Here is a 26,301-nt window from a genome sequence, read left to right on the forward strand (position 1 = left end):
CACACATCTCGTCATCTCTCTGATGAAGCCGGGTGGGGGGAGGCTTTTCCCAGCGCTGTGCCCTGCGATCTCTCACCGCATGACACTCTGTGCATGCGTGTGTCTGCCAGCGTCCAACCATGTGTGTGTGTGAATGGAGTTTATCCCCGCTGGCCCAGATGCCCCGGCTAAATCCATCACCAGCGGTGCTGCACAGCGGTGCTAAGCTGGAACATTTGGCGCCAAGCTAGGAATGAAAAAAAAAAAAAAGAAAATCAGGAACACACTCAGACATACACATATGCACACACGCACGCAAACATACACACACACACACACACACACACACACACACACAGAAAATTGAGTTTTGGGATTTTTTTTTTTTTTTAAAGAGATTCAGAGGAAGTGGATTTTTTTTCAGTGGAGGAGTTGGATTCAGGGAGCGGGACAGGAGCTGTTTCTCCGAAGCTCTGAGCCTCTTGGTGGCGAGTGGGGCCGGGGCATCCACTCTCCACCCGTTCATTCCTTCATCTGTCCGGCTGACAGGATGGAGCCATGTGACGACGATGATGAACTGGGGACGGAAACCGCTTTCCAGTAAGTTTCCGGCATCCCTTGATGCGTCCTGTTGTTAACTGGCTGTGGCTGTTCCCTCGGACACATGCTGGTGCCATTGTCTCGGATATAATATAATTTCTGTGAGTTGAAGATGCATTTTCCGCCACAGGACTTAGTCATTGTTACAGGTCTTTACAGAGAACTGTGTTGATGAAGCTCCTTGGGAGGTCTGCGTACAGGTTGCTGGTGGTTGTGGTCAGATTCATTATGAGTGATGCTTTGGATCTCATGCTGTCCTCACTAATTGCTGTCTTTGTTCTTTTATCCGGTACAAAGTGTATTTTGGATAAAGTGCCAGTTTTGAAATCTGCTCTGCATCTGATTAAGGCAATTTTAGTGTTTTTCAGAACTAAACTTTGTTAACTTTACAAATCAGTGGTGGACGTATTTACATAATTTGTGCAAGTATAGGTAGCAATAACAAAGCAACAGTAGTAAAGTAAAAGTGCTACATTCAGTACATTCAGTATTGAGAATGGCCCCTGTCAGTTTCCTTTTATCATATCATTGGATTGTTATTACTGATGTATAATATAAAAGCAGTACTTTAATGATACAGTTGGTCAATGTGGAGCTAATTTGTGTTTTTCTATTGCTGTTGCTTAGTTTAATCTATAGAAATTGATCATATGTTATATGAGTAGTAACTAAAGCTGTTTAATTAATGTAGTGCGGTAAAATAAACACAGCTTTTCCAATTATACAAATATATGTTTCTCTAAGTGGCGTTGAATTGAATTCTTAAGTTAAATACTCATAATTGTACATAAGTGGACTATATACCTTAGTTTCTCCTTTAGTGTTTGTCTGCCTCTAGTATGTTTCCCATCGATGTTCATAGATGCACATTAGTGTTCAACTGTGCCACTTTGCATCCTCATTCAGTTTGAATTGAGAGATAACAGGCACATATGGAGAGTCTCGTCTGTGATTGCTGGTTAATCTAAATTAAGTAATTGTTGATTGATGTCTTAATTAAAACAAATTGTACCTGATTGAATCACTGACTACCGTTGTTGCCGGTTGTCCCTGAGGCCTCTGATCATCTCTTATTTCATCACGTCTTGATTATCGCCCCAGCTGGTCTCGGCGAGCTGATGGATGTAATTCCCCCCCGTCTCGCTGCGGGCTTTAGGGGAGCCATATTGCAATCTTTGCTCAGTGAATTGACGGCACGTGAGCCGTCCGTTACATAAGGCTGAGGTGGCTTCAAGCAGCGGAGGAACCCAAGACCTTGTAATTACTGAACACACTTAGAGATTACATCATGGATTGAAGGGGTTTAGCTCGCTGGCTGCTGGGAAGTGTGTGTGTGTGTGTGTGTGTGTGTGTGTGTTGGGGCGTACGCTTGTAAAATTTTTATTATTTCACTTATAAATTTGTGTGCATATTGCTTCTTCCTGCATTGTGCATATATAAAATCCAGGCTGTATACTGTATAGCTTATATGTGTGTAAGTTGGCCTCACTTACCACTGAGTGACTGAGGCTCAGGAGGGGATTTAATTGTTTTAATATCATCCCTGCAACAGCCACATAATCATTTGGAGTTATAATCCACATATAAACCCTGCACACATTTTTATCACGGCTAAACCAATTTATTTCCGACACTTCACTGGATTTGGCACAAGACGTATCTCAAAGGATAGTTCTGCAGTAGCTGGGCTGACATAAAAAATAAAGTATATAGATAAGTATCAATATATTGAGTCAGTTGTTGCCACGTGTTGAGATTGTGTGAAGTCGAGGCAGGAGATAAGTCTAAACTGTCCAAGTAGTTTGCATAAAGCTCAAAAGGTAAATATAAAAGAAAAATGAGGAGCTTAAAAAGTAACAAATGGTTTCAAATTGCTCAAATCAAAGGACAAATATAGTTGAAATCTCTAAATAATGGATACAGGGGTTTAAAAGCTGCATCAAATAATCATGAAGACGCAACTTTGACCAAACACTGACTTCTCAATTATAGAGTTAAATAACAACCAGGCTAATTGAAATGGACTCATTTGGATCAATGACTACATTTCGAGTGACAGCAGTATTCCGATATTAACCCAATTAAGACGCTGCCACGTAAACAGCATGATTATCTTACCCTGAATAAGGTCATATTATAGAATAAGCTATAATCAAATTAAAACATGTGGAGAATTACGACCTTAATGTGTAGACGTCTAAATCACCTTTTAACATCCTATTGGAGAACCTCTAATTTATATGATAGACAACTTGGTTAAATTTACTAAAAGTGGGAGTCAAATCTGATGCAACCCATATGTAGTTTGTTTTGTGCTTTACTGCGGAAATCTTATTTTTGGTGACCTGACAAGTTAACGAGAGAGAGCTCTTGTTTCCGAGTGAGTTGCACAGGGTTTTTTTATTTTGAGGCAACAGAATAATTTATGAATACTCAACAAAACCAGAATGACTTCTGTGTCTTTGTGTTTTTTACTACAGCGGTTGGCAGTAAAAAGTAAAAAAAAAAAGAAAGAGAAGAAGTGATCTCGCTCCTCTCTCAGTTTATTCTCCCCGCATCAACATAAATCCTTGCAGTCAGCAGTGCACTGTGGAATTGAGGAAGTGCCAGATCGCAGCATCATTGTGGAGGATTACAGCAACGAGGTGATAGGTCATTGGCCAGGAAACATGTGGCCCAGAAAGCAGACAAATGAAATTTGATTCAGGGTCAGACTCAGATCTGCAGACAGACAGCGGCAAACAGACAGACAGACAGGCATACACCGATTTTCTTTCAATCTTTCCACCTGCTGTTCTTGCTTTTATAAACCAGCGATATTCCAAATATTTGAATGTTGACTCAGCAGCTGCTGGAAGAGTGAGACAAGTAAAATCAAGTGAACCTGCTGTGCTTCCCCCCCCCCCCTTTCCTGTTGCACTGTGGGAGGCTTAACAAAAAGCTGTAGCTGTGCCCCAGACTGCAGCAAATATGAAAAACAGGGAATTAAAAACAACAGTTTCACATTCTTCTGCTCGTATGTATGCACTTCCAATAATCACACTCAAAAAACAATTTTACGCAGTTTCATTCTCGTTGGGCTTGTACATAACAATGAATTAGATCCTGGTGTATTCTGTATTGTGGTGTAGCTTTTCATATTGAGATCGGAGCACAAATTGAAGTGGTCTTTAGACACTGCAGCTATTTTTTTCTTAGAACTTTGCTAGGGCCCAAATCTGATTAAGGACACCTTCATGGCTGCCTTGTTTACTCTAAGACTCTTCAGTTCGGTCCAAACCAAAACAACAGGCATGAAAGGTGCCTTTGTCCGAAAGGAAGGATGAACATGGAGCTTATTTTCCTTTGTCTAGACTTTCAGGTATGAAAACATCCTGAGTCAATCTCAAAAAAGAGCAGAAAAGTTGTGTGACTATACTAACAATGCTCCTCCTTCAGTCATGCTCCTCTGTGCCCTGCTGCTCTGCAGGATGTCCAGACTTGGACCAGCTCAGGTCAGGCTGAACGAGGCCTTGAGGCCAAATCCATCATATGCCGATTAGTTGGCTGGCAGCTGCTCAAAATCTCATCCTTCTCCTCTTCCTCTTCTCCTTTTTCTTTGTCTGCCTGTCAGATGGAGAGTCATTGAAATCCCTGTTGGCTGCAGAAAGCAATCATGAAAAAAAAAACCTCAGTAAAACTCACCTGCTCTGCTCCTCCAATTCATATCTCCAAAGAACTATTTGGACAACAATGTACACAGCGGAGAAGTTTGGAATTTCCAAATATATTCAGAGTTTTATTTATTGCTGTTTTCTAAAAAGTACACAACAGGGTGGAGAATGAGACCTCCAGCAGAAATGGTGTGTCAGCTGCTGCCGTTGATCTGACAGCAAACCTGTGGCTGTTAAACTTTCTGCATTTGTAAACATACAGAAAATTGCTCATGACAAGCCACATTTAAAATAGTCAGACTGGATTTATATTTTAATATGCATGTATGAAAATCAGAAGACGGACTTGATGATAATTAATGATGCCTACAGCCGTGATCTCTGGGATGGCGATGGGACAAGCTGCGTTCACGTCTTTTATTATTATCACTTATTCTGTATTGTTGGAGGATTTTGGGACGTGTTGGTTTTGGGACTTGCTTAGTTGCATGTCATTTTCTGTCGTCAGTAAACTATATTGTCGTGGCTGTCACAATGTCCCGCGGATTTCAAATAACCTGTTCACCAAATCCCCTTTATTGAGATGAAAACTGTGCTTCCTCATACAGAATGACACAGTATAAGGGCTGCCGTGCACAAACGTGAATTCAATGTTGCAGGCTGCTGAGGGTGCGCTGACGTGCTTGTTGGTGTCCTGGACAGCACCAGTGAAGAGCTGACCCCGGCAATGACCAGCTAGGTGGAGCCATCAATACCACATTGCCACCTGAGCGTGTGTGTGGCAGGTATTGACAAGACATCAGCAGGATGTTTGTGTGTTATTCTCGGCTGGTTACTTGTTTGGTTACTGTGTGTGTGTGTGTGTGTGTGTGTGTGTGTGTGTGTGTATTTATTCAGTGCCTAATGGAAGCAGAGGGTGATAATCTCCCCTGGAATGCCACTTATCACGTAAACATGATATGCATAGTCTGAGTTGGTGTATGAGAGTGTGTATGTGCACGTGTGGATCAGATGAGTGGGGATTTGTCGTGTGCAAATCTGTTGGAGATCTTTCATAAATGTCCGACGAGCTAATGTGGGGCGCTGCAATCCCTTAATGGCTAAATGCAGATATGGCAGCGGCCGCGCCGGTTAAAGAACGTTCAGCCGTGATATCACGTGATTTGAGCTGCCTTGCATGTCAAATGACAATAACAGATGCACAACATCTGGATTAACAAGTTTTCTGTCGCCTATAATACTTGTTTGTCACAACCCTTTCGTGAGTCCAAAGTTCCTTTTTTATTATTTTGACGAGAAGCTTTATTTCAGGAATACACTGGGAGAAAAAAACTCTTATTTCACGCTGCATTTCATTTAGCATTCAGACCTGCACACACATTCAGCATCAGTGAGCCAGCAGCAGGAGCACACAATATTTCTGGCCTTTTACAACAAGGTGTCAAAATCAGTGTTTGTGAGCCGACAAACAGAGTCTGAAAATAACCCTCACAACAAATTTGAATTAATCAATGAATTAGTCCGATAAATTTGTGCGTCCACTCTCTCTCTTTGTGCTAACTGTATCCAATGAGATTTTCAAATCCATTCATCTAGAACAAAAACTTAATATGTTTCTGTATATGTATGTTTTTATTTACGATCAAGTAAGAAAAACACGTGAACATATGAATGTATCACGGCCACTCACACAGGTTAGAAGCTACTGTGAGTCATAGCTTCATACTGTATGTCTGTAAATCACAGTTTATATGCCTGAACCAGACTAATACAAACTTTTCACTTCATTCTGGAAATAAACACTTCCATGCATTGTCTATTCTTTCTATTCAGCTGCACATTATAAATAGTCTTGTGTTGTGCAGAACCTTGAGTCGCGGTAGGAGACAAACAATCTATTCCAATTTCTGGTTTAGAAAACAGATTTTATTTTTACATTGTTACGACCGATGCAAATAACTTCTGCTCAGCTTAACTCAGAAAATAACATCGGCCCACAAGAACCTGTGGAGTTGTGACCACCATTCCCCCCGTATGTCAATCCATATGTCTTTACCATTATTGTGAAAGAGATATCCCAGGAACGCCTTGAGAGGAAATTCTTTAAATCTGGCACAGACCTGCAGCTGATTCTCTGCATAAGCTTCTGAAACTACTCTCAGGCATCATGTCCCTGTCTGAGACACATGCATAAGGACATTAGTATCCATTCATTTGCTAATCACAGTTATGTTTTCAACGGCTATATACAGTTTGTTATCACCATGCGTGTCTGATGCTGGGGCACCACGCCGTCTGCCAGTTGCTGATGGCCTTATGGAGAGCGGCCATCTTTTGTACCCCGGGTCCAAACACGCTTCAGCGAGCGAAATGGCTTTAAAAGTGCAACACAAACAATCCCACACTGCACTATCGCTCTCAGCGTCTGTTCCACGACAGAAAAGAAAAAAAAAAGTGTTATTTATTGCTTCCACTCTTGCCCAGAACGCTTCCACCATCATTGTGACTCTCACCGCCGGGAGCATTGCCCAGCAAACTCTGGGACCGTTGCCCGAGCAAGAACCCCCTCGGGCCACTTTGTCGCCACACATTATCAAGCCGTCGCCCCGTAATCACACCGTTAGAGTCGGCATTCACTGAGCACTCGTTTTGGACAATTTAACTGATGTTCACTCATTTGAAAATGAACGAAATCGGTTGTTGAAGTTGTCTTTTTTTATTCTTTGTTTATTTTTTGCTACAGATATTTATCTTGAAGGAAATATGCCGTTGTAATAACGATTTCCTTGATGCAAATGCGGCAATTTTTGATTGAGACAGACAGATTTATGTGCTACAAGTTTGTATATAAATGTGTACTTGTTTGTGTGTGGGTGTGTGTGTGTGTGTGTGTGTGTGGCTTGCTCTACCAAAAACTGTCGCCTCAAGGGATGTGGCCAAAAAAAACATCTTTCTTCAACATTCAAGCTTAGTGAGCGAGTGCTTGTGTGTGTAATTAAATGTCATGCCGGGCTCGGAGGATAGCTGATAGCATTTGATCAATTTGTGCAGTCTACATATGGGTCTCCATCTTTGCATTCTAATGTGTTTGCACACCAGGCATGGTAGGGAAATGGGAAGGCATGCAAAGAGGGGGTTAATGTATACTCCAGAGGAAGATGCTGATGTATGCCTGTGTGAAAGAGACCCCCCCTCAACAAGCGGAAGGGTCCCAGGGTAGCCGGCCGCTTGCTAATATGCCGTGTGGTGACAAATCGCTCCCGTCATTTCCCATCCCTCCTTATCGCCTAAGTGTCTGCGACAAGCTCTGTTATTGAAGAGGGACGTTTAGCGATCTGACAGCAGGAGGCGCGAGGGAAGCTGGAGAAGCGGAGAGGCGCAAACCAAGTGGACCTGTGCCAAATGCTTTATTTGTGTAAACGCACATGGAGTAGTCAGTGGGTTTAATGCATCGGGAAACAGCAGGGTTGCTGCCAGGTACAGTATATCAAGTACGCCAGGTAGATTAAAAACTCAGCTGCTCCGGGAGATATTAGATATTAGAACTCGTAATGTAAAAGCAGGGCTGTCCCAGACGTGTGGGAAAGTTTCAGTGGGAATTATCTTGAGGAACTTCCAGGTCTTGGAAGTTTAGAATGCTTTTTTTTAAAGGAGACATATTAGGCTTACCCTTTTCTCATCTCTTTCGCTCATTCCATCCTTCAGTCCCCCTTCTCCTCCAATCCATCAATCAACTCCCACGTCAGACCCCTCGTCTTACAACGCCCCACTTTCCAGTACCCATCTCTCCGCTCATCCATTTATCCTCAGTGACCTTTCTCTCTCCCCTCTCGCACCTTCATCATCTCCCCCCTTACATGCACCTCCCTTGTCCCCCCCACCCCTTGTCGAAGCACTCAGGTTCATTCTCCTCTTTCTCACACCCCTCCCCTCTGTCACTTTAGGGTTGTCTGGCCTATCAGATTAGGCCTGCGTCACAAGGAAAAGAGAGAACGGGAGATTGCTGTTTGGATTAAAGGGTGGGGGGGTGCGGGAATGAAATTCTATGATCTCATTGTTTAGACGAGTCACATAAAGTCGGTGTGTCCGTGCGTGTGTGTGTGTGTGTGTGTGCATGTGATGGCTGGCGTCTGCTTTATCCCATGTTAAGACAGGGATGGCCCAGGAACAAGACTCACACATTACTGTATGCATATCCTGCTTCATCAAACATTTGTAAAGCTATTCAATTTTGTTTAAACTTGCATTTCCCCCCGCCTTTTATCAAATCTGCGTTTTCATCTCAGTCCTTGTGACACTTGGTGGAAGGATGGAACACGGGTCAATGAAGAACCCATTCAATGTTGCTCTGGATCCAGGAATCTTAACATTGTGAGACGGGTGTTTTGATTTTTTGACATTTTCCCCAATTTACTAGAGAGTAATTCATGGATCCTGATTGGAAGAAAAAAAAAAAGTCACACCATCCACTCTGCCCTTCTCCCTATAACAGTCACAGTTGTTAGTGGACATAATCCAAGCAGCACAGGCATCACCGGCAAAACGTAATTGGCAAAGTCAATGGGAGGCAAATCACCATGTCTTGTCGCTGACAGGGTTGGGCTCTGTGTATATTTGTGAGGTGTCAGTGGCTGTTGCAAAGGTGACTGTGATTCGCTGTGTGTGGAAGCTGATTATCAGCTGATTCCTCCATAGAAAATGTCCCAACGGAATATTTGGACTGTGCAAATTTATTGTTCTTGAAGAAAGCCTCGAGTGAAAACCACATTACAGGACGCTGGCACTTTGATGGTTATTTTGTTGGACATGCTCTTTTAAAGAAGGCAGGAGAGATGTATGGATTCAGACACATGCACACACACACACACACACACACACACACACACACACACACACACACACAGACGGACAGGTTAATGATTAACTCCACATGTGTGTCCAACCATCACAGACCACAAGGCGGTGAATGCCAATGTGGTGTGTAATAATGCAGCGCACATGCAGTTGTCACTCACACACCCAGACACACACAGTAGCATATGAATGGTGACCTTGGGCTGTATTGTTATTCATTAGTGGACAGATGCCGGCCGACTTCCTTCCCTCCTCTTATCTCTGCGGGACACAAGATATAAAGGTGAAGATATAAAGGTCTCACTCTGAGGTAAAAAAAACATGATTATTCTTAGTTTCCGGTGATAATAACACTGATCGATACATAAATATTAATATAAGATTCCATTTCTCCATATGCTGAGTGACAGCTATGTGCATGTTCATGAGTCTGTAAATAGAGCAATTTCACAACACGATGCTTCAACTAACAAAGACATAACAACTTTGTCGAGAACATCATCTGAAGAGCATCATACTGTGACAGAAACAAAAGATGTTTGACCTGAAGTTAGACACAAAATAAGCATGTTACATGTTGCATTCCATTTTTTTTGTTGTTGACCATGGTCGTCACGGCAATGTGTCAATCTGAGGTATCGTCTGTCTCCTGGTCTGTGCTGCCAAATAGCACATTTCCCCTTCTGCCTGTGAATGTGATGAGCTGCTGTCAGACTGATTCATCTGTTGACGGGAAAATCGCGATGATGATAATTTCATCTCTGGGCTTTTCGGTGGAGATTAAATCCTTTCACGTTGAGTTGCGAGCAGTTTCTGACTGTCGAGTCTGAAACGATCAGATTCATGACTTTTCACAATTAGTAAACGTGTCTTGTCCTGTGACTTCCTAAGAGCCAAGAAGACGTTTTAAAAGCCTGAATGGATTTTTAGAAAGAAAACACTTTTAGAAGTTTATTTTGCTTGCGTGTTGCTGTATTATTAAGGGTTTATGTTTCATATTGCTGGTTGGAGTCCCTCTGAGATGGCCCACTCAGCTTTAAGTTGAGTGGTAAAGTCACTGGAGGTGGAATCGGTGAAGTGCGGTCGTAAATCACAGGCTTAGAAGTAAAAGGTCCTGTGTGTCCTTCACGCACACCCCACTCAAAAAGTTAAGAATGCAGGCTTGTTTAATAAACCATCTTTTTCCTTTTTCTCGCATATTTATTATGCACTTCTGCCTCCGAGTGTGAGTTCCGGTGAACTGAATCCCTCCCTTTTCTACTTTTAATGGGGGATGACACACATAGTAAAATCTGAATAATTTTTACCGGCTCCAAAAGGTCAGATGTAAGAAATAAAGTGGCCCGCAGCCTGGAGTTAAGGCTCCACAGACGATAACATACATCATACAAGAACGGCTAAGATGTTAGTGCAAAGCATCATGGGTAATCATCACATGTCCCGACTTGCATCCTTTTATGAAATGAGTAATAATAATAAAATGGGAATTTGTGGACCTTGGCAGAAGTCCTCTCCCTCTCTCCCCCACTTCTTCATCATCCCTCCCTCTTCAGCCCGGATGCCACTTTGGCGCCGCTCCACTCTCATAGTTCCCTGCTCCCCTTTATTATCGTGTCAATTTTAAATTAGGCAACTACTTCCCCAATCACTTCATCCAATCTCTTAAGCCTAAAGGTACCGCTCCTCCATCACCGCCTTCCAGTCCGGCACCATCACGGCTCTCGAACCACATTTCATTTACAATGAATTTTCGTGTTCAGGGGCTTTATTTTCCTTCTGCTTTTTGTGTCTGTACTTTTAAAAATGAGGTAATCATAAGCATGTTGGTTTATATGTGCAGGAACTATGCGTGACAGCAAAGCATCGCCATGTTGCATTGTCATGAACGTACCGTATTGCGTTGCACAAGATGACACAGCCGGTCTGTTATTGAAGATGTCGCAGGCAGCATTTTTATTTTGCCGCCCCCCCGAGGAAAACATTGTGCTCCTCTGTCAAAGTGTGTCACATCAAATATGTTGATGGGAAACTCCATTTGAAGTCCAAGCACATTACTTCTGGTTCTATTGGTTTGTTTCTCCCGCTGCGCTGGCTTAAAGATGTCCAGCAGTCTGACACGGCGCATTTATTCACCCCATCGTCTCATAGCTGCCATCGGGATTGATTTCCGAAAACAACTGCCCCCCCCCCTAGTCTAGTGCACAACACTAGATATCCCAAAATAGCATCTCTAATAAATAGTGACAGGAAATTGAATGTACTAACAGATAAAAGGGCTCCATTCATTTGTCTCTTTCTCGATCTGAGATGGGTTTGTGGTCGGACCAGTATGAAATTATGGGAGGGCAACACAAGCTCTTTATTCCATCCACCCACAAAAAATACGTTTGATGTGTGTGGATGCACGTTCTTTCCCGTGTGTGTGTGTCTAACCTAAGCGAGGACGAGGGTCATCAAAGAGTCTTTGTATCAAAGCTGAAAATTAGTTTTTTGGGCCTTTGCTGCTTTGCTCTCAGGCAAAAGACAGGCGACATACAAAATGAAATGTGTGCATGGAAACATTCTAAAACTAAGCCCATGGTAAATACTAGAATGAGAATGCATACCTCTGCAATGGAAAATTGGTGAAAATGTCAAAATCATGCAATGTTAAGGTGAAAAGAAAATCCTGGTACTGACCCGTAAGCCATATCTTTACCAAAATCCGATGGGTTCCTTCTTGGCCCATCCTCCCACCAAGTTTCGCGGAAATCCATTCCGGCATTTTTGCGTCATCTTGAAATTGGCCCTCACACTTCGAGCTTGTTAGCATAGCATTAAGCCCAAGAGCCAGTAGCATAACGATATCCAGTCATGATGATAGGGAACCTCAAAATCCATTGCTTGCGCAGTTGATTGAAAGAGATTGATCTAAAAACGCTCATGTGTTCATGGTGAGAATACTTTGTAATTGGCAAATGTAACCATAACCATAATTGCAGTTAATGGTAACCCAAGAAACCCTTATAGGAATTGAGGAGGAGCAGAGTATGTCTCCTTGAACGAGGCTGGCAAACATGGCTATTTCCCCTTGAGGCTTCCCAGCACTTCACCGCTCGTGGGGTGACAGGGCGAGCATCCTAATGGGTGTGGTTGAGGAGAGAGAGAGTGGTGGCTGGGGACCCACTACTGACACGCAGTTGACTGATCACCTCTGCGAAACCCCCCCATCTTGAGAAAGTGGGAGTATGGGGACGAAACACTTTGATAACAGATGGCCTTGGCTGAGGATGTCGATGCTGTGACAACATTCTACTGACATGTTCCTGTAGAAGTATTTAAGATGGAGTCCAGTCTGAGTAATATTCTTAAAAAACCTTTTTCATTGGAAGCCTCAGACTTTTAATATGATCAAGTGTCTCCCTTATGAAAGGTTTCCATTTCCATTTTCCATTTCACGTGCCATTTGACATAATCTCTCCCCTTCTGCTGTAAATCACAAATTTAAGAAAAATGCCAGAATCCAATCTTGTGGTTTTTTGTCATAGTTTGTCACGCCCACTTGGGTTGAGTTGGATTACATGCGATGCTAAATGTTCTTTCCGCCGTTTTGCATCGAGTTAAAGTTTATCATCGCCACTGCGATTCATTTTGTCCTTGGCCCTTTGTGGCGCAGGGCCAGAAGAAGCACCATCTTGCTAAGGCTGAGCCATCTGTGCCGACACACACACACACACACACACACACACACACACACACACACACACACACACACACACACACACACACACACACACACACACGACTCTGACTTGTTGTCGGATTTGACAACACGCTCCAAACGGGGAGGAATGTTCTTTTCCCCACAAGTCGAAAATACAAACAACTGTTTATCAGCACTTTTTTATTCTTCCATTCACGAGAGCAGAGGCGGTCACGTTTTCAGCCTTTCAAAGAAAATGATGCAAGTCAATGCAAATGTTCCCGTCTGGATGAGTAAAGAGGAAGCCATCTGTGGTCCACTGGACTAATGCATGCTTGAATCATGCTCATGCTGCCGTGTGTGAAGCATGCACACGTCCAAGCTCACTTAGAAAAACCAAACAAGTGGAAACCCCCCCCCCCCCCCCCCCCCCCCCACTGAGACGGGGTCTTGCTCCCATCAGCGTCCAGTTCTGCAGAGTCAGCATTCCTCTGCCCATCACACCCCACCCCGCCCCCCTTCTCTGTCTCCCTCAGTTGCCTCCTCTTTACAGCCCGAGCACTTTAACTCCCCCTTTATTTCCCTCCTCCATCTTTCATTTTCATTTCCCCCCCCCTCTTGCAACCATCCTCGCTCTTCATCCTCCCTCCGTCCTCTCCCCTGCCCCGCAAAGAGTCTTGCAGCCCTGATGAACAGAGGGCAAAGCCGGAGCCAGAAAGCATCCGTCATCGGCTCGCGTTGTCCCCCCATCCCCCCCCTCCCCTCCCCTCCCTATCCCATCCCACTCCCATTCTCTCTTCCTCCCCTCCCTCTTCTCTTCTCCCCTCCTCACCGCGGTTAGGATCTCCGCACTTCTCCATGCGCGGAGATGGAGAGCGCACACACCAGGGTCTTATTGCAGCCTAACTAAGCCAGGTGGAGAGCAGTAGAAAAGGGCTGGCTGGTCCCAGAGACTGCAGAGAGGTGGGGCGGAGGGTGACCCTCACTCTCTCCCTGTGTGTCGTCACTTGGGAACGTAACATTGTGGGAAGACAGGGAATTGGGCAGTCTGCGAACTGGATGGGGGCGTGCAACAATGTTGATCCTTGCTGCCGTTTAAGTTCATTTTGTCCGGTTGACTCCTGATATGGATCCGGGGTGACACTGGAAGTGTGAGATCTCAGTGTGAAGGGATTCCGATGTGGATTAGTATGCAGATGGGGAGGACCTGAGCTTTGGGACGTAGCGCTCTGTAGTCGGACCACATGGACATGTTTGGTTTTTCCAAGATGCCAAAGCTGTCTGGGTGAGTGTATGTATTGACATTTGCACCGATCAAAGTCATTATTTCACCGTCACATAACATATTCAACAAGTAAATGTATGTTGGTATACAAGAGAGTTTATGTTTTTCCATTTCTTGGCAGTATTGAGTTGTTTTTGCAGCGTTTGTAAGACATGTCTTGCTCTAGTTTGTGAATGGAATAGAAATTGAATGCAACCTTCGCTGACTTTACCCGCAGTTGTTAGTCTCACCCCAAAAAGTTTCATGCCTTTGTTGACAAGGCCACAAACATGTGACCTGCCTCAATATCAGAGGCATTAACTGACAGCTGGGTGTAAAGAGCTCTTATTGATTTGTTCTATTTGTGTGTTTGCGAGCCTGATTGTGTTTTCCTTGCAATATCTGTTGCGTTTGAGTTACCCAAGAAAATCACTATGGGGTGATCGATGAAAGATATGGATGCAAGACAGCAACAACAAAGGCTCTGTGGGAAAGCGAAAGGAGGAAGAGAATCAGAGAGTCCACTGAGCAGCCCAGATGATGTAGGGGGGGGATTAAGACGGAGATAGAGAAACGAGAGGATGGACAATGGTTACTGAAAAGGATGGGAACACAGAGTGAGCTATCGGAGTGCATGGATGCGAAGGAAGAGTTGCAGGAAGACTACTAAGTACTTACAGAAACAGATTGTGCTTAAGATCTGTTCCTGAATAGAAACCTAGCCACAACAATCACACCCACTTAGTGCAACTACACAGCAGATCACAGACAGACGATGTTAGGCCTCATTGGACAATGAAAACCACTGCAGCCTATTAAATTGGATAAATTGGCAATGTTTAAAAAAAGGTAATTGCATTGATGAAGTAAAAAAATTGGCAATTAGCCAGTCTGAAAGTTGTTCCTCTAGGTAAATACTTCTTTGCAGTTTGTCGAATATGTTGTCACACCCTGTTTTAATTTGTATTCAAGTCTCCAGGGTGGCAGAGTTACACACCATACAGTTTAAAGTGAACCCGCCGATCAGGCCCGAGATGTAAAGAAACAGTACGAAGTCTTAAGTCACAGACTATCGGTCAGAGCTGCTGTTATAATGAAGAGCTCAGCACACATCAATCCCTGCTCATCTGTACACCACTCGCACACACATGCGCGCTACTCGATACACATGTACATGAATATGTTTGCATGACCCTTGACTCATGTGTGGTCACATCACTAAGCCCGCTAAACATGGCTCATGACAAATCTTTTAAACCTATGCACATAGACACATAGCATCTGGAGTGTATCTTCTACCCAGAAAGGAAGGAAGAAGGGACGGAAGGAAGTAAGGAAAGACAGAAAGGAAGTCACAAAAATCAGCTTCAGCCAAAATCAAGCTATAGACTAAATTGCCAAACTCTGACTCTCAATACATATGAGACATTTTAACATTTGGAAGCACAAGAAAAACAGCATTTGGATTTGAAACCTTTATGTTAACATGTAAAGGTCCAGTGTGTAAGATTTAGGTGAAAGGGATCTATTGGCAGAAAGTTAATATAAAATAATCCATGTGATGTTTTCACTAGTGTGTTCACTAGAATGGGCCCTTTATATTTAAATACTTTATATTTGCACCAGGAGCGGGTCCTCTCTACGGAGGCTGCCATGTTTTCTACAGTAGCCCAGACTGGACAAACTAAACACCTTTTGAGTTTTTAACTGAAGGCTACCACTGTTTCTCTTTCATGTTTGGAAGGGGAGGGTGTGGTGAGGGGTGTTCAGCTGCAACATGCTACTCCACCTCTAGATGTTACTAAATTCTACACACTGAACCTTTAACAACAGTGTGAAACTGAAATATAACTTATTAATTAACAACTAATTATTGTTATTAAGTGAGTTTTAAGGATGATAATTGGTTAATTCTTGAAAATAGAGCATCAGAGTGTTTGTTAGGAGACAGTTCCGACCTTAAAGAGAGTACTTGATCTTTTCCTCAAACCAAGCTAGTCATTGTGCATAAACATAACCCCACTGTGACTGTTCTACAACCTGAACCATGTGTTTATTATTGTTACTGTGACAATGATCTATTGGTTGTTTCTTCAGTTAGAAACTGAGGGCCAGAATTAATGCACAGAAAAGAGGGTGGAAACAAACTCGTCATCTAATCTAAGTGTTTGATTTTGTCGTTTGGCAGCCCTGTCTCGCTGTGTGTTTACAAAGCTTTTCTTCTTCTCTCATTACCTAATTAACTAACCGAGCTTGTCAGTGCTTTTAACGCAAGGACAGAGTTCCTGTAAATCATAAGGACAGGGATGAATAGTAAAAAGCTTTTTGTCAGTGAGTTTTTTCCCCCAGACTTAGGAGGAGAGCATTCTTACGATATAGACGGATGTGTCATGGAGAACAAGTGTCTAAAAGTGTGCATGTGTTGTACTTAACTTTGATCACTTTCAATCTTTATTTGATTCCCCTCATGAGAGTTTTACCATCTTGTGATCCCCTTCCCCTTATGTGTTACTTTTTCTTTTATGTTTTGAAACATATTTGGCTCCATTCGTTACAGTAAATAGCAAAAATGAAGCTGGCAAGCTACGTAGCTGCACTTTGCTTGTACCCAGATGGCATTTTTTTATCCACGAGCCATCCATAATATTTAAGAACCCTGTGTTTGCAGATTGTGTACAAGCCAAATTTGCTTCATAAACTTTAATGAGCAGTTGTGGATCATTCTTCACCTTTTGACACTCGTAATGAATCATTCATTGGTAGATGGCGAGAGAGTTGCAGCAGGTGAGAGGGGTTTTCTGCGATATTTCTTTTTATTCTAACTGACAGTTTGATCGTCACACATCTGGCCTTATTTCCAGAGCATTAACTTGGTCTCTTATCTCTTTCAATCCAATGCGTCCTAAAGACAAAGACTCTACCTCCATCAGTGTTTGTGGTGTGGAAACAAGATCTTGGCTTTAGAGTGTGTCGGCATTTGGCAGTGGAACTAGCCAGCAGGGCTTGTTTGTGTTCTGAATATCAGATTACAGTAATATGTGCCAAATTGCCTTCTGCTGTACGCCAATGCATGCTGCTACTTTAGAGGGCAAAGTTCCATTGTGCCGAGAACCATCTGACAAGTCGTGACCTCCGTGATTTCCAGTTTTGAGTAAATCGGTGGCCTCGGGACTTCGAGCGACCTGCAGCTATTTCGTAATCACCTCGCACTTTGGACAGAGTAATGAAAAAAGTCATAATTTATTAAAGCTGCTTTAGCTTCACTCATATTGAAAATTCTTGAAGCTAGTTTTACTCATTTGGGCTTGAAAATCGACCCTTCAAAATAAAAGCACTAGGAGAGGAGGGTTACTACAGATATGTACATGTAGACTGGACAAATCTCTGTCGGTTGTTATTGTATACTATACTATAATATACTATGCTATACTATACTATAATTCACAAACCTCCATACCCCAGATAAGAATATTGGGACGACTCTTCAAAACCCTGGAATTAGTTAAATGGCAAGTTTTTTGTGTTTGTTTATTACGGTCAATGCCATTTTTGTTTTTGTCTTATTCAGATTCTCTGCAAGATCTGCACTTGAAAGTATGTTTTGGTTAAAGTTTGGGGAAATATGTGGTTAATGTAATGACACGCTTATCCACCATCTATCCAGAGAGATCACTACTCTGCCCAGCAGCTCTGAATATTAGAGAATTGGTAGTTTTGTTTTTAATATAGGCATAATTTCTCATCTTCTGGGGTTTCATTTCCACATTTCTTATGAATTATTATTTAGACTTCATACATCTAATGTAGCTTTTATAGCCACAGTTTATTTCATGATTGTATCTGTTTATTTTCCTTTAATTTTAGACAGAGCTCGTTCAGCTGTTTTACCCTTCATTAAGTCTTTAAGAAAATAATCATTCATATTAAGTGTATGAAAGTGTTCTAACTGTGAAAAAATGTATTCAAACTTGTCCTTTCACAGTTCACTAGATGTCTCTATATGTAATATTTGTCAGCTATTCGTATTGACAAACTCACAGTTACTGGGTTGACACAGAGCACACATGGTACGTCCAAACACACCAACCAGAGGAGAAGGCAAAACAACATGCGGCCATTGGGCGACCGCCCCTCGCTCCGCCCCTCGCTCCTTCTCACCCTCTGCCCGTAACCCTTAAAGTTGCACGATTTTCTTGATTTGCGTCTGGATAATCCTCCTAAGGGATTTGGTCGGTGATCACTGCAGGACGGGGCTGGCAGGGCGAGCACACTCTTGGCTGTTTCATTCAGTCCATGAAATAACATCACACGTTCCTCCCTTGTATTATGTCAGGAAGCTGAAAAATACTTCAAGTTGTGTTTTGTTTCTTCCTCTTTTTATAAAGCCAAAGTAGCAGCCTTGTAAAAATGAAAATAATTATGGTTGCTCGGCTCTGAAATGCAAAGCTTTAATCAACACCTTCATTTCTGCAGGAATTTGTTTCCTGGTGAACACAAATAATCAGTTTTGTTGTGATTACCTGTAATTCCAGGCATCTCTAATACAGAGCGACTGGAGCGGCGCACCTCATGCGTCATGCCCTTTTGACGGGAGGAAATATTCCATCAATTATGCAGATGTAGCAAAAAAAAAACCATTTTGTTCCTCGCCACAGTTCAGATGCGAACTCCCCCCCCGTCTCCGCTTTGATGAAAACAAGCGGCTTGCAGGAAAAAAAGCATCATCTCCCAAATTACGTCTTTGAATCTCAACACAGCCCAGCACGCCGAAATTCAGAGACAACGCGCCGCCTGATCAGCGATGCAAACCGGGACACTCTTGTTGAGTTTTTCGCCCACAGGAGTTTGTCACATGTTCTGTAAACGTTAAAGGAGTTTGACATCCAGCACGTGTTTCTCTGTTGGCACTTTCATGTCTCATGTATTCTGCAGGAAGTGATGAAGAAACACTGCTTCCTGCATTATTAAATGACACATCGCTCCATAGGCTTTAGCTGAATAAATAGACAACCGCCTTGTTGTAACCATACTATGACTGTGGAAGTTTTCAATTCAACGCGTTTTGCGATGTGCTGAGGCAGCCCTCTCTTTTCCCTAATGCCTATCATAACGAGGCATGTAATGCTGTCTGGCCTCGGGTTGAACCCTTCTCCCAATCCCCGAGAACAAAGGCACAAAAACCAACCATGTATCCCAAGATGATTCACTCCAGTGACTGATCTTCTTTCTGGGGTTTTTCACTTTATTCTAGCACTGCAGCAGAAGTTATGATGAGTTGGCAGCCGGCTACAATAGTACATCTTTTAGCTGAATATTTAATATTGTTCAGGTTGATATATATATATATATATATATACATTTTGATTTTTTATTACAATTATTTAAGATGAGTTAAAGGGAAAACCTGAACATTTGAAGGAAGGAAGAACACCAGACTAAAAATGTATGACAGCGATCTCCACAACCTTTAAACAAGAAAATGAGAGGATATGTTTTACAAGAATCATGTTCTTGCTTCCAGAAGGCATACATCGATTTCTTGCGTTGACATTTCATCAGTTTGTAAGAAAAAGTCAACGCTTATTCTTTAAACTTGACAGAATTACAGACAGACTTGCAACACAAGGGCAGTATGTGAGGAACAGAGGCTCCATTAATATAAAATGTATTTGACATAGATTTTTTTAGGATTACGCAAAAACTGGAAGGATGTGGGAGACAGAAGAACCCATCAAATGTTGGTGCAGCTCCACCAGGGGGCGGATGCAGGCGTTGTTTTGCACTTTCATTAACGGCGTGTTATAGGGCATCTTCCATTTTTTTGGCTAATGGAATATGGATCTTGATGGGAAAAAATCTGGCACGTTTGGGTGACTGATTTTTTTTAGTGTGTGAAATTAAGTGCCGATCCAAGGAGGCATGTACTGTACTGAGTCAAATCCAGTTTTTTTTTACCTTTCACTGAACGCAGAAGGCAACACTGATGTTACTCATCGATGCAAAGTTGCTATAGGTAACCAGCAGAAACCAGAGTGTTTATTGATTAAACAAAGGAGATATATCACATTAATAAGTGAAGTTAGAGATGCTTCAGTATCTTTTTAAGGCATTGAATTCAGACTCTAAGGAAGACCTAGTTTCCTTGTGAAGCTTTTACAGAATAACTATATCCTCAACCAAGCAGCTAACAAGTTCCATTTCCAGAACATTTCCACAGCGAGGTTCATGTCTCCGTGTACTGTACCTCTGACCTCCACTTTCCGTACCATTTACCCTTACAGCTGCTGCCGTTCCCCTTTTAGATGAATGCTCCCGGATGCATTCTGCAACACAGTGTGTGGACCCATGAGTGATTCAGGCATCTGTGCTCTCATTATATAACATCACCTCCAAAGCGCTGCATTTTTAATTGATCACCAAAATACACAGAAACCTGTCCACTCACGCACGTTCCAGCCGAATCATAGTGGCGAGTGAATGAGGAAGTTTCACAAACAGTCCTACTGTACATGCCTCTTACCAAAGTGCACCCTCAATAATTGATCACTTTGACTCGCTTTTACAACACACAGTGAGCAATTCTGCGCTTGTAGGACAGAAGGGAAGTTAAAAATATCTTCTACATCTTGGATTTTATATTCTCTATCACTCTCACACACACATTGGTATTCTGGGGGCGAGGTTCAAAAACTGGGGAAGGGAAAACATGAAGCAAAAGTGACAGGGAAAAATGTAGAATTAATAAAGTTGAAGCTGTGAAAGTTTTGTAGCAAGGAAAAAAGCAACGGAACTTTAAAAATGGTTTGCGGTTTGGAGCATTTCAGTTTTAAATAAAACCCTTTAAAATGTTTAAAATCCAATCTATTCAGTTCCTAATTATCTTTGCCAACCATGTGCCTGCAAATTGCAACTCAGGGGATTGATATACGAAGCTTATACGTGAAGAAAACTGCACGATGGCACATGATGGACGAGGCCACGCTGACTCCAGCCAGTTGTTTGTGTGCTGATACATCTGTTTGCTAAATAGGCTAGTGGAGCGATTAGTTCTGCTCCAAATGCTGTCACATAATACTTAAGTGCCACTGTGCATTCTCAGAGACACATTCACCAGTGCACTAGATATCCTGTCGACCTGTATACAGCACCGTGCTTTCCCCGACACCAGGACACTCTGGCAAACATGTTCATGCCCGAGGTGTTGGGTCCTCAATCCACTCTTCCACTGGTTCGTCATGGTTATTACCTCCTCTAATTGGACTGAAAATGAATTGACTTATTTGATTTAAAGTAAATTGAAAAGTCACACATCAGCTCAGGCCTCCTGTCCGACTATTGTGGGATGAGGCTTAGAAATGAAGCCGAGCCGCTCATGTGCAAGTGCAGCAAATTGAATTGTATTGTTACCTCAGAAATTAAACAAGGTTAATTTATGCCATGCGTGCACTCTGTTTGTCTAAGCTACTCTTTTCTAAATTGGAAAGAATTTTGCCCTTTAAAAACCACAAACAAACTTAATTAATCTCATTATGTGTTGATGGACCTGATTAGGGAACTCCGTTCACAAAGCAAAGACGTGATTCTGTAATATCAGCACGTCCAAAATGACAATGAACATATCAACCCCAGACAGAGAGAAAAGATGACCATAAATGAAGCAGGAAATTAACTCAATTTGGCTCTGGTTTTTCATTATGATTATGATTATTATGATTCAGTATCATTATGATTTACCTGTGATAAAATTTTGGGTGCAGGAACGTTTTTTTAGGAGATATAGTATAATTTACAACACATTTACAAAGCAGCATAAGATGGAACAGCATATCCTCTTAGTAAAATGTGAGTTTTGAAGTTATTCCGTGTATGATTGTCATAAATGTTTCAACATCTCATTGGACTTTGGTTTCGCAGTAGAAAAACTTAAAGATTTACATAATTTTTTCAGTTTTTTTCAACATATTCCAAAAATACAGGATGTCATAAGCCTAGATTAAGTCACCAAGCCCGGCTTCAGACATCCCTGAACATGAACAGAAACATTTGTGCCGACATATATACAATAGTGAAGTAGTAAAGTTTCCATCCCTGACACATCACACACATTTAGTTTGTTTTAAATTGGTCGAGGAAGGGGCCTCGACCATGTTGTCACTGCAGTCTCTTGTACAGTGTAGATCATAAAATATAAGGAGGTTCACACAAAGTTGTTGCTGCTGTGCACAGAAGAGCCTTTAGAAAGTTGCCTGTAGTCCCTGCACTCAGCTGTCGGCCGAGAAATAGCCGCAACAAATTGTCAGTGTATGATTCAGTTTATAGGTTAAAACAGTGGGTTAATAAGTCAGCTGTAAAGGTGTATTTTCTTTCTTTCCTGCAAATGCACTCACAGAGCAAAGAGAGTTTCATTCCGACATTAGGATTGAAGAAGTGCTTCTCATTCATTCTAATGATCACCGTACCCCTGTGTAATCTTATTTAGGCAGCATTTAGCGACACTTGTTTCCGCTGCGTGTGCTATTTTTAACCCGCAGCATTATGCTCCCATGTTCGGTGCAGATGTTCTCGTCGGCTGAAATGTTTTCCGCCTCTATGTGTTTTGACAAGGGCTGAATGCACCCGGTTGCAAATGAAGTTGCACGAGTGTGTTTAGCAGTTTCGCATTTGCGCACACACGCGCACACACATACACACGCACACACTGCGAGTAGACTAATGCACACACACTGTGCTCTTTTTCTAACCTTTCCAATTGACTTGAACCAAATAGACGGTGGTAGTCAATGCCTGGTTGTCATTATATCACGCGAGTGCAGTCAACCAACCAGAAACTAACTGGTAGTGAAACTCCCCATAGGCATAACCTCAGCCAAAGCACCCCTCCCCATTACAAATATGAATACAAGGCTCTGACACAGAAAGCCGATTGAATTTGTAAGAGATATATGCAATGAATGAAACTGATTTTATTTTCTGAGTTTATTTGCAGTAGATCCAACAAGTCGCGTCTTCGACTGTATAATCAGGTCAAAGAGGAAACCCTGAGCCCCAACTTACCAATCGTTTGTCTTCATCACAGCCCGAGAACGTAAGGTAACTATTGAGTAATTGACATCAGAGCTCTCTGGGGATCCATCCATTTGATCCTGGTCTTGGAGTTTCTTCTCAGAGCTTATACTAGGATTCCTTAATGGACAGCCTAAAGATGCAGTTGGTTTTTTTTTTACCCTTTGGCTGTAAATCTCTAACTCTACAAGCATTTTGCTGAATTTAGAGCAGTACTGACAATTATCAACATTGACTTCACGTAGCTCCCTCAGAGATGTGGGCCAAATCTAAAACTCATTGATTCACCAACATGATTCAAACTGCCACAGTGTTTTTTAAAAACACAATGTAAAACTAGCTCTGTCGCCCTTTGTGTTTCCTGCCCCTTGCTTCCACCGGGCTTTATGTGGCATTTACGAAAGAATCAATGTCGTGCGCTGTGGACTGTGTTGTCCCACTGAGATGCGCTGCTGGGCTGCAAAGGTTGAAAGGCAACACTGTAAAGTGTTTTATGTCAGATGCAGATACAGTGGAGAGGAACAGTGCGTCACACAGTAACAATTTGTAAACACAAGTGAGGTGCAAGCCAGAGAGAAAATTACTCACCGGACTTTTAACCACAGGATAATTCAAATCCCTTTTGATACGACTGAAAATCAGTGCAGTGAAGCAGTGACATACATTACTCCCGCACAGGGCAACACAAAATGTACATATACACTATAGATGCACTATATGTATCCATAAAAGTTAGTTTTTTATCAGCCTCTGCATTTACTAATGAATTGATTGAAGTACCTTAAAGGTTCTTGGCTTATATAAATACTGTTTGCCTCTGCTTATATACTCCACATCTTATATTGGGATCTAGAGGGAAGTTAAGGACAGACATTGAGCGGGCCGCGGCGCCGTGTGTTTTCATACAGTCGCCGATAGAGCCTGTCCAGCAACTTGTGATGTCGCCATAGCTGTTTTCTGATATGCACTGATGTCCGGATGTTTTCCAGAACTTTCCTTTCCGGCCCCCAAGTTAAATATCTGGAAAAAGTCCAGAGTGAGCCCACGTAAAAGAATACTGCAGCAAAATGCCTGAGTTGGCGGGTTGATGATGTTGTGAACAAGTCTGACCCTGAACACCTCCTGCTGTGCTCTTCTCTTATGTGAAGAGTTCATGTCTGAAAACAGTTTAGGTTCGAGGCCATTCTAGTGTCCTGTTGTCAACTGTGAGAGCCTCTTTGCCAAAGGAGCACACAGTGACTGTGAATGAGCTGTGAGCCGGTGTGAACTCGACAGCTGTGATTGATGTCGCTGACTGTATACTTATTGACAAACCCAGGACATGTCTCTGAGTGTATGTATTGCTGTGTGTGTGTGCGCTGAGTCCTGAAGGGAGCTGCACAATAGGCCGGGGAGCTGTCCATGGTTCTTAAATCAGCGGAATGAAAGCCTCAATGAAGCTGCTCCCCCCCCCGCTCACCTACTTTGATGACTTTGTAAGAAGAAGCCTTTAATTGACTCCGTCATCACACGCCGTTGGCACGCTTCCGCATCAGTGTTTGTAAGGAGCCGAGTTTCATCTCCGTGGACACACAGATCCAAAGATACACTAACAAGCTTGAGTACAGTTCAGCATCTATTATAATCTAAGAGGATGGTTAATTTTAAGACCATATAACGCACAGTGCAGCACGGTGCGATGTGACAAAATGCAACGCTTATCTGCGAGCATTAAAAAGCAGAGTGTGGCGGTGAATCAGTGCCCCTGCGGGTGCTGCTGAGAGGCTGTGGATTTAACAGCTTGGTGGCTGACGCGGTGATAGCATTTGGTAAACCAGACGTGAGAAGACAGGCTAGGAAATGAATGAATAGCATGGTTAGTAGTGAATTGTTAGTATTTAATTAAATCCAATTACAGATAACACAGTTATAGGATCATCAGCAATCTTTTTTTTTTTTTTTTGCTTTCAGTGTCATATTACTTATTTAGAGCTATAGAGCTTTGTATGTTCTTGGGATGTCAGCTTCCTGAAGTAGAACCAGAAAATGGCAGCAGATAAAGAAGTTGTTGTCAGTCAACATGCAGAAATAAATCTTTGGTTGGAGGGAAAAAAGTCAAGGCCAGTGGGATGAACATGTCAGATCCCTGGACTTTTTTTTCTTGTTACCCCATGAAGCAAAATCTCCCCTGGATATAATCATCTTTTTACCTACCTGGGCTCATTCATCTTGACCCTAAGGTTGTGAATCAGTGGGGTACGACAGGACACAATAAGGGAAAGAATCCTCTCCAAAACACAAACTCAATGTCAAACCATACAAAGTGATGGAAAGAATATGAAATGTTGGTTTGTTTATTCGGGGCGACTATAAAAACCGGGCAGTACAACATAGTGGACTCCACTCCAGAGGAAGACTGTAGATGTAAAGGCTCATTCTAAGGTAAATAGAATCACAACGATTCATCCATTAAAACATAAAAATCAATATTGTATTGTCCTTTAAAAAGGAATTGAAGGACATTTTCAGTAGGGGATGGATGGCTGGGAAAAGGGACAAGGGTCAGATTGATTGATGGATCCATTCTTTTGAAAAAAAGGTTGCTCTTAACTGGATTCAGTGAATGTTCACTTGTTTTATTTAGAGAGTTTCCAAAACTCTAGTAAGTTAGCAGGAGTTTAGAATTTTTTTTCATTACCATAATGCTTGTTTAGCAAACATCCTCAAAATATTCAGAGAGCGTGCAGAGTGGAGCTTAATGCTACATAAAAAGAAACAAGTGAATGTGAGTGCATGCTTGAGCGTGTAAAATGTGCTGAGAGCCAAAAGGATGTTGTCCTCGGATCGTAGAGCCATATAAAGTTAGAGCGCTTCTCGGGCAACTTCTAACAACATGCACCAATGTTTCATTTATGAACAACACAACGTTGTAGGGGAGGACGGAGAGAGCTTTAGAGTGGTACAAAAACAAATGGGGAGAGGGAAGAGAGGGAGGGAGGGAGGGAGGCAGGTCAGGCGATGGCTGAAGTTGTCTTGCTAGGAGCTAAGAGCGTGCTAAGCTGGAGCATTAATGAGAATAATGAGGGAGGCAGAGAGGGATAAAAAACTCCATTAGGAAGCCAATTAGGAAATTTCTAGTGACATATCAGTGCCATGTTGGAGAATCCTATTCTGCTCCCGACAGTGGTACAAATCCAGATCATTCAGGTTTTGTTTTGGAATCTCAA

General features: G+C 42.4%; 1 protein-coding gene across 3 annotated transcripts in view; it reads left to right on the plus strand.

The window, feature by feature from the left end:
• The first annotated feature begins 407 nt into the window (after positions 1-407).
• The window catches only part of LOC117776732 (FERM and PDZ domain-containing protein 4-like), a 53,918-nt gene continuing 28,024 nt past the window's right edge, over positions 408-26,301 (plus strand). The window contains exon 1 of one of the 3 annotated variants that reach the window (XM_034610961.1): positions 408-579. In XM_034610961.1, the coding sequence (XP_034466852.1) occupies positions 530-579 (50 nt within the window). In that variant the 5' untranslated portion in view covers positions 408-529. Of the gene's footprint in view, positions 580-13,389; positions 14,060-26,301 lie in introns of those variants that run through there. The other 2 variants (XM_034610985.1, XM_034610978.1) reach the window with 2 other exon arrangements.

Source organism: Hippoglossus hippoglossus, chromosome 2 (assembly GCF_009819705.1).
Source record: "Hippoglossus hippoglossus isolate fHipHip1 chromosome 2, fHipHip1.pri, whole genome shotgun sequence".
Taxonomy (NCBI): Eukaryota; Metazoa; Chordata; class Actinopteri; order Pleuronectiformes; family Pleuronectidae; genus Hippoglossus; species Hippoglossus hippoglossus.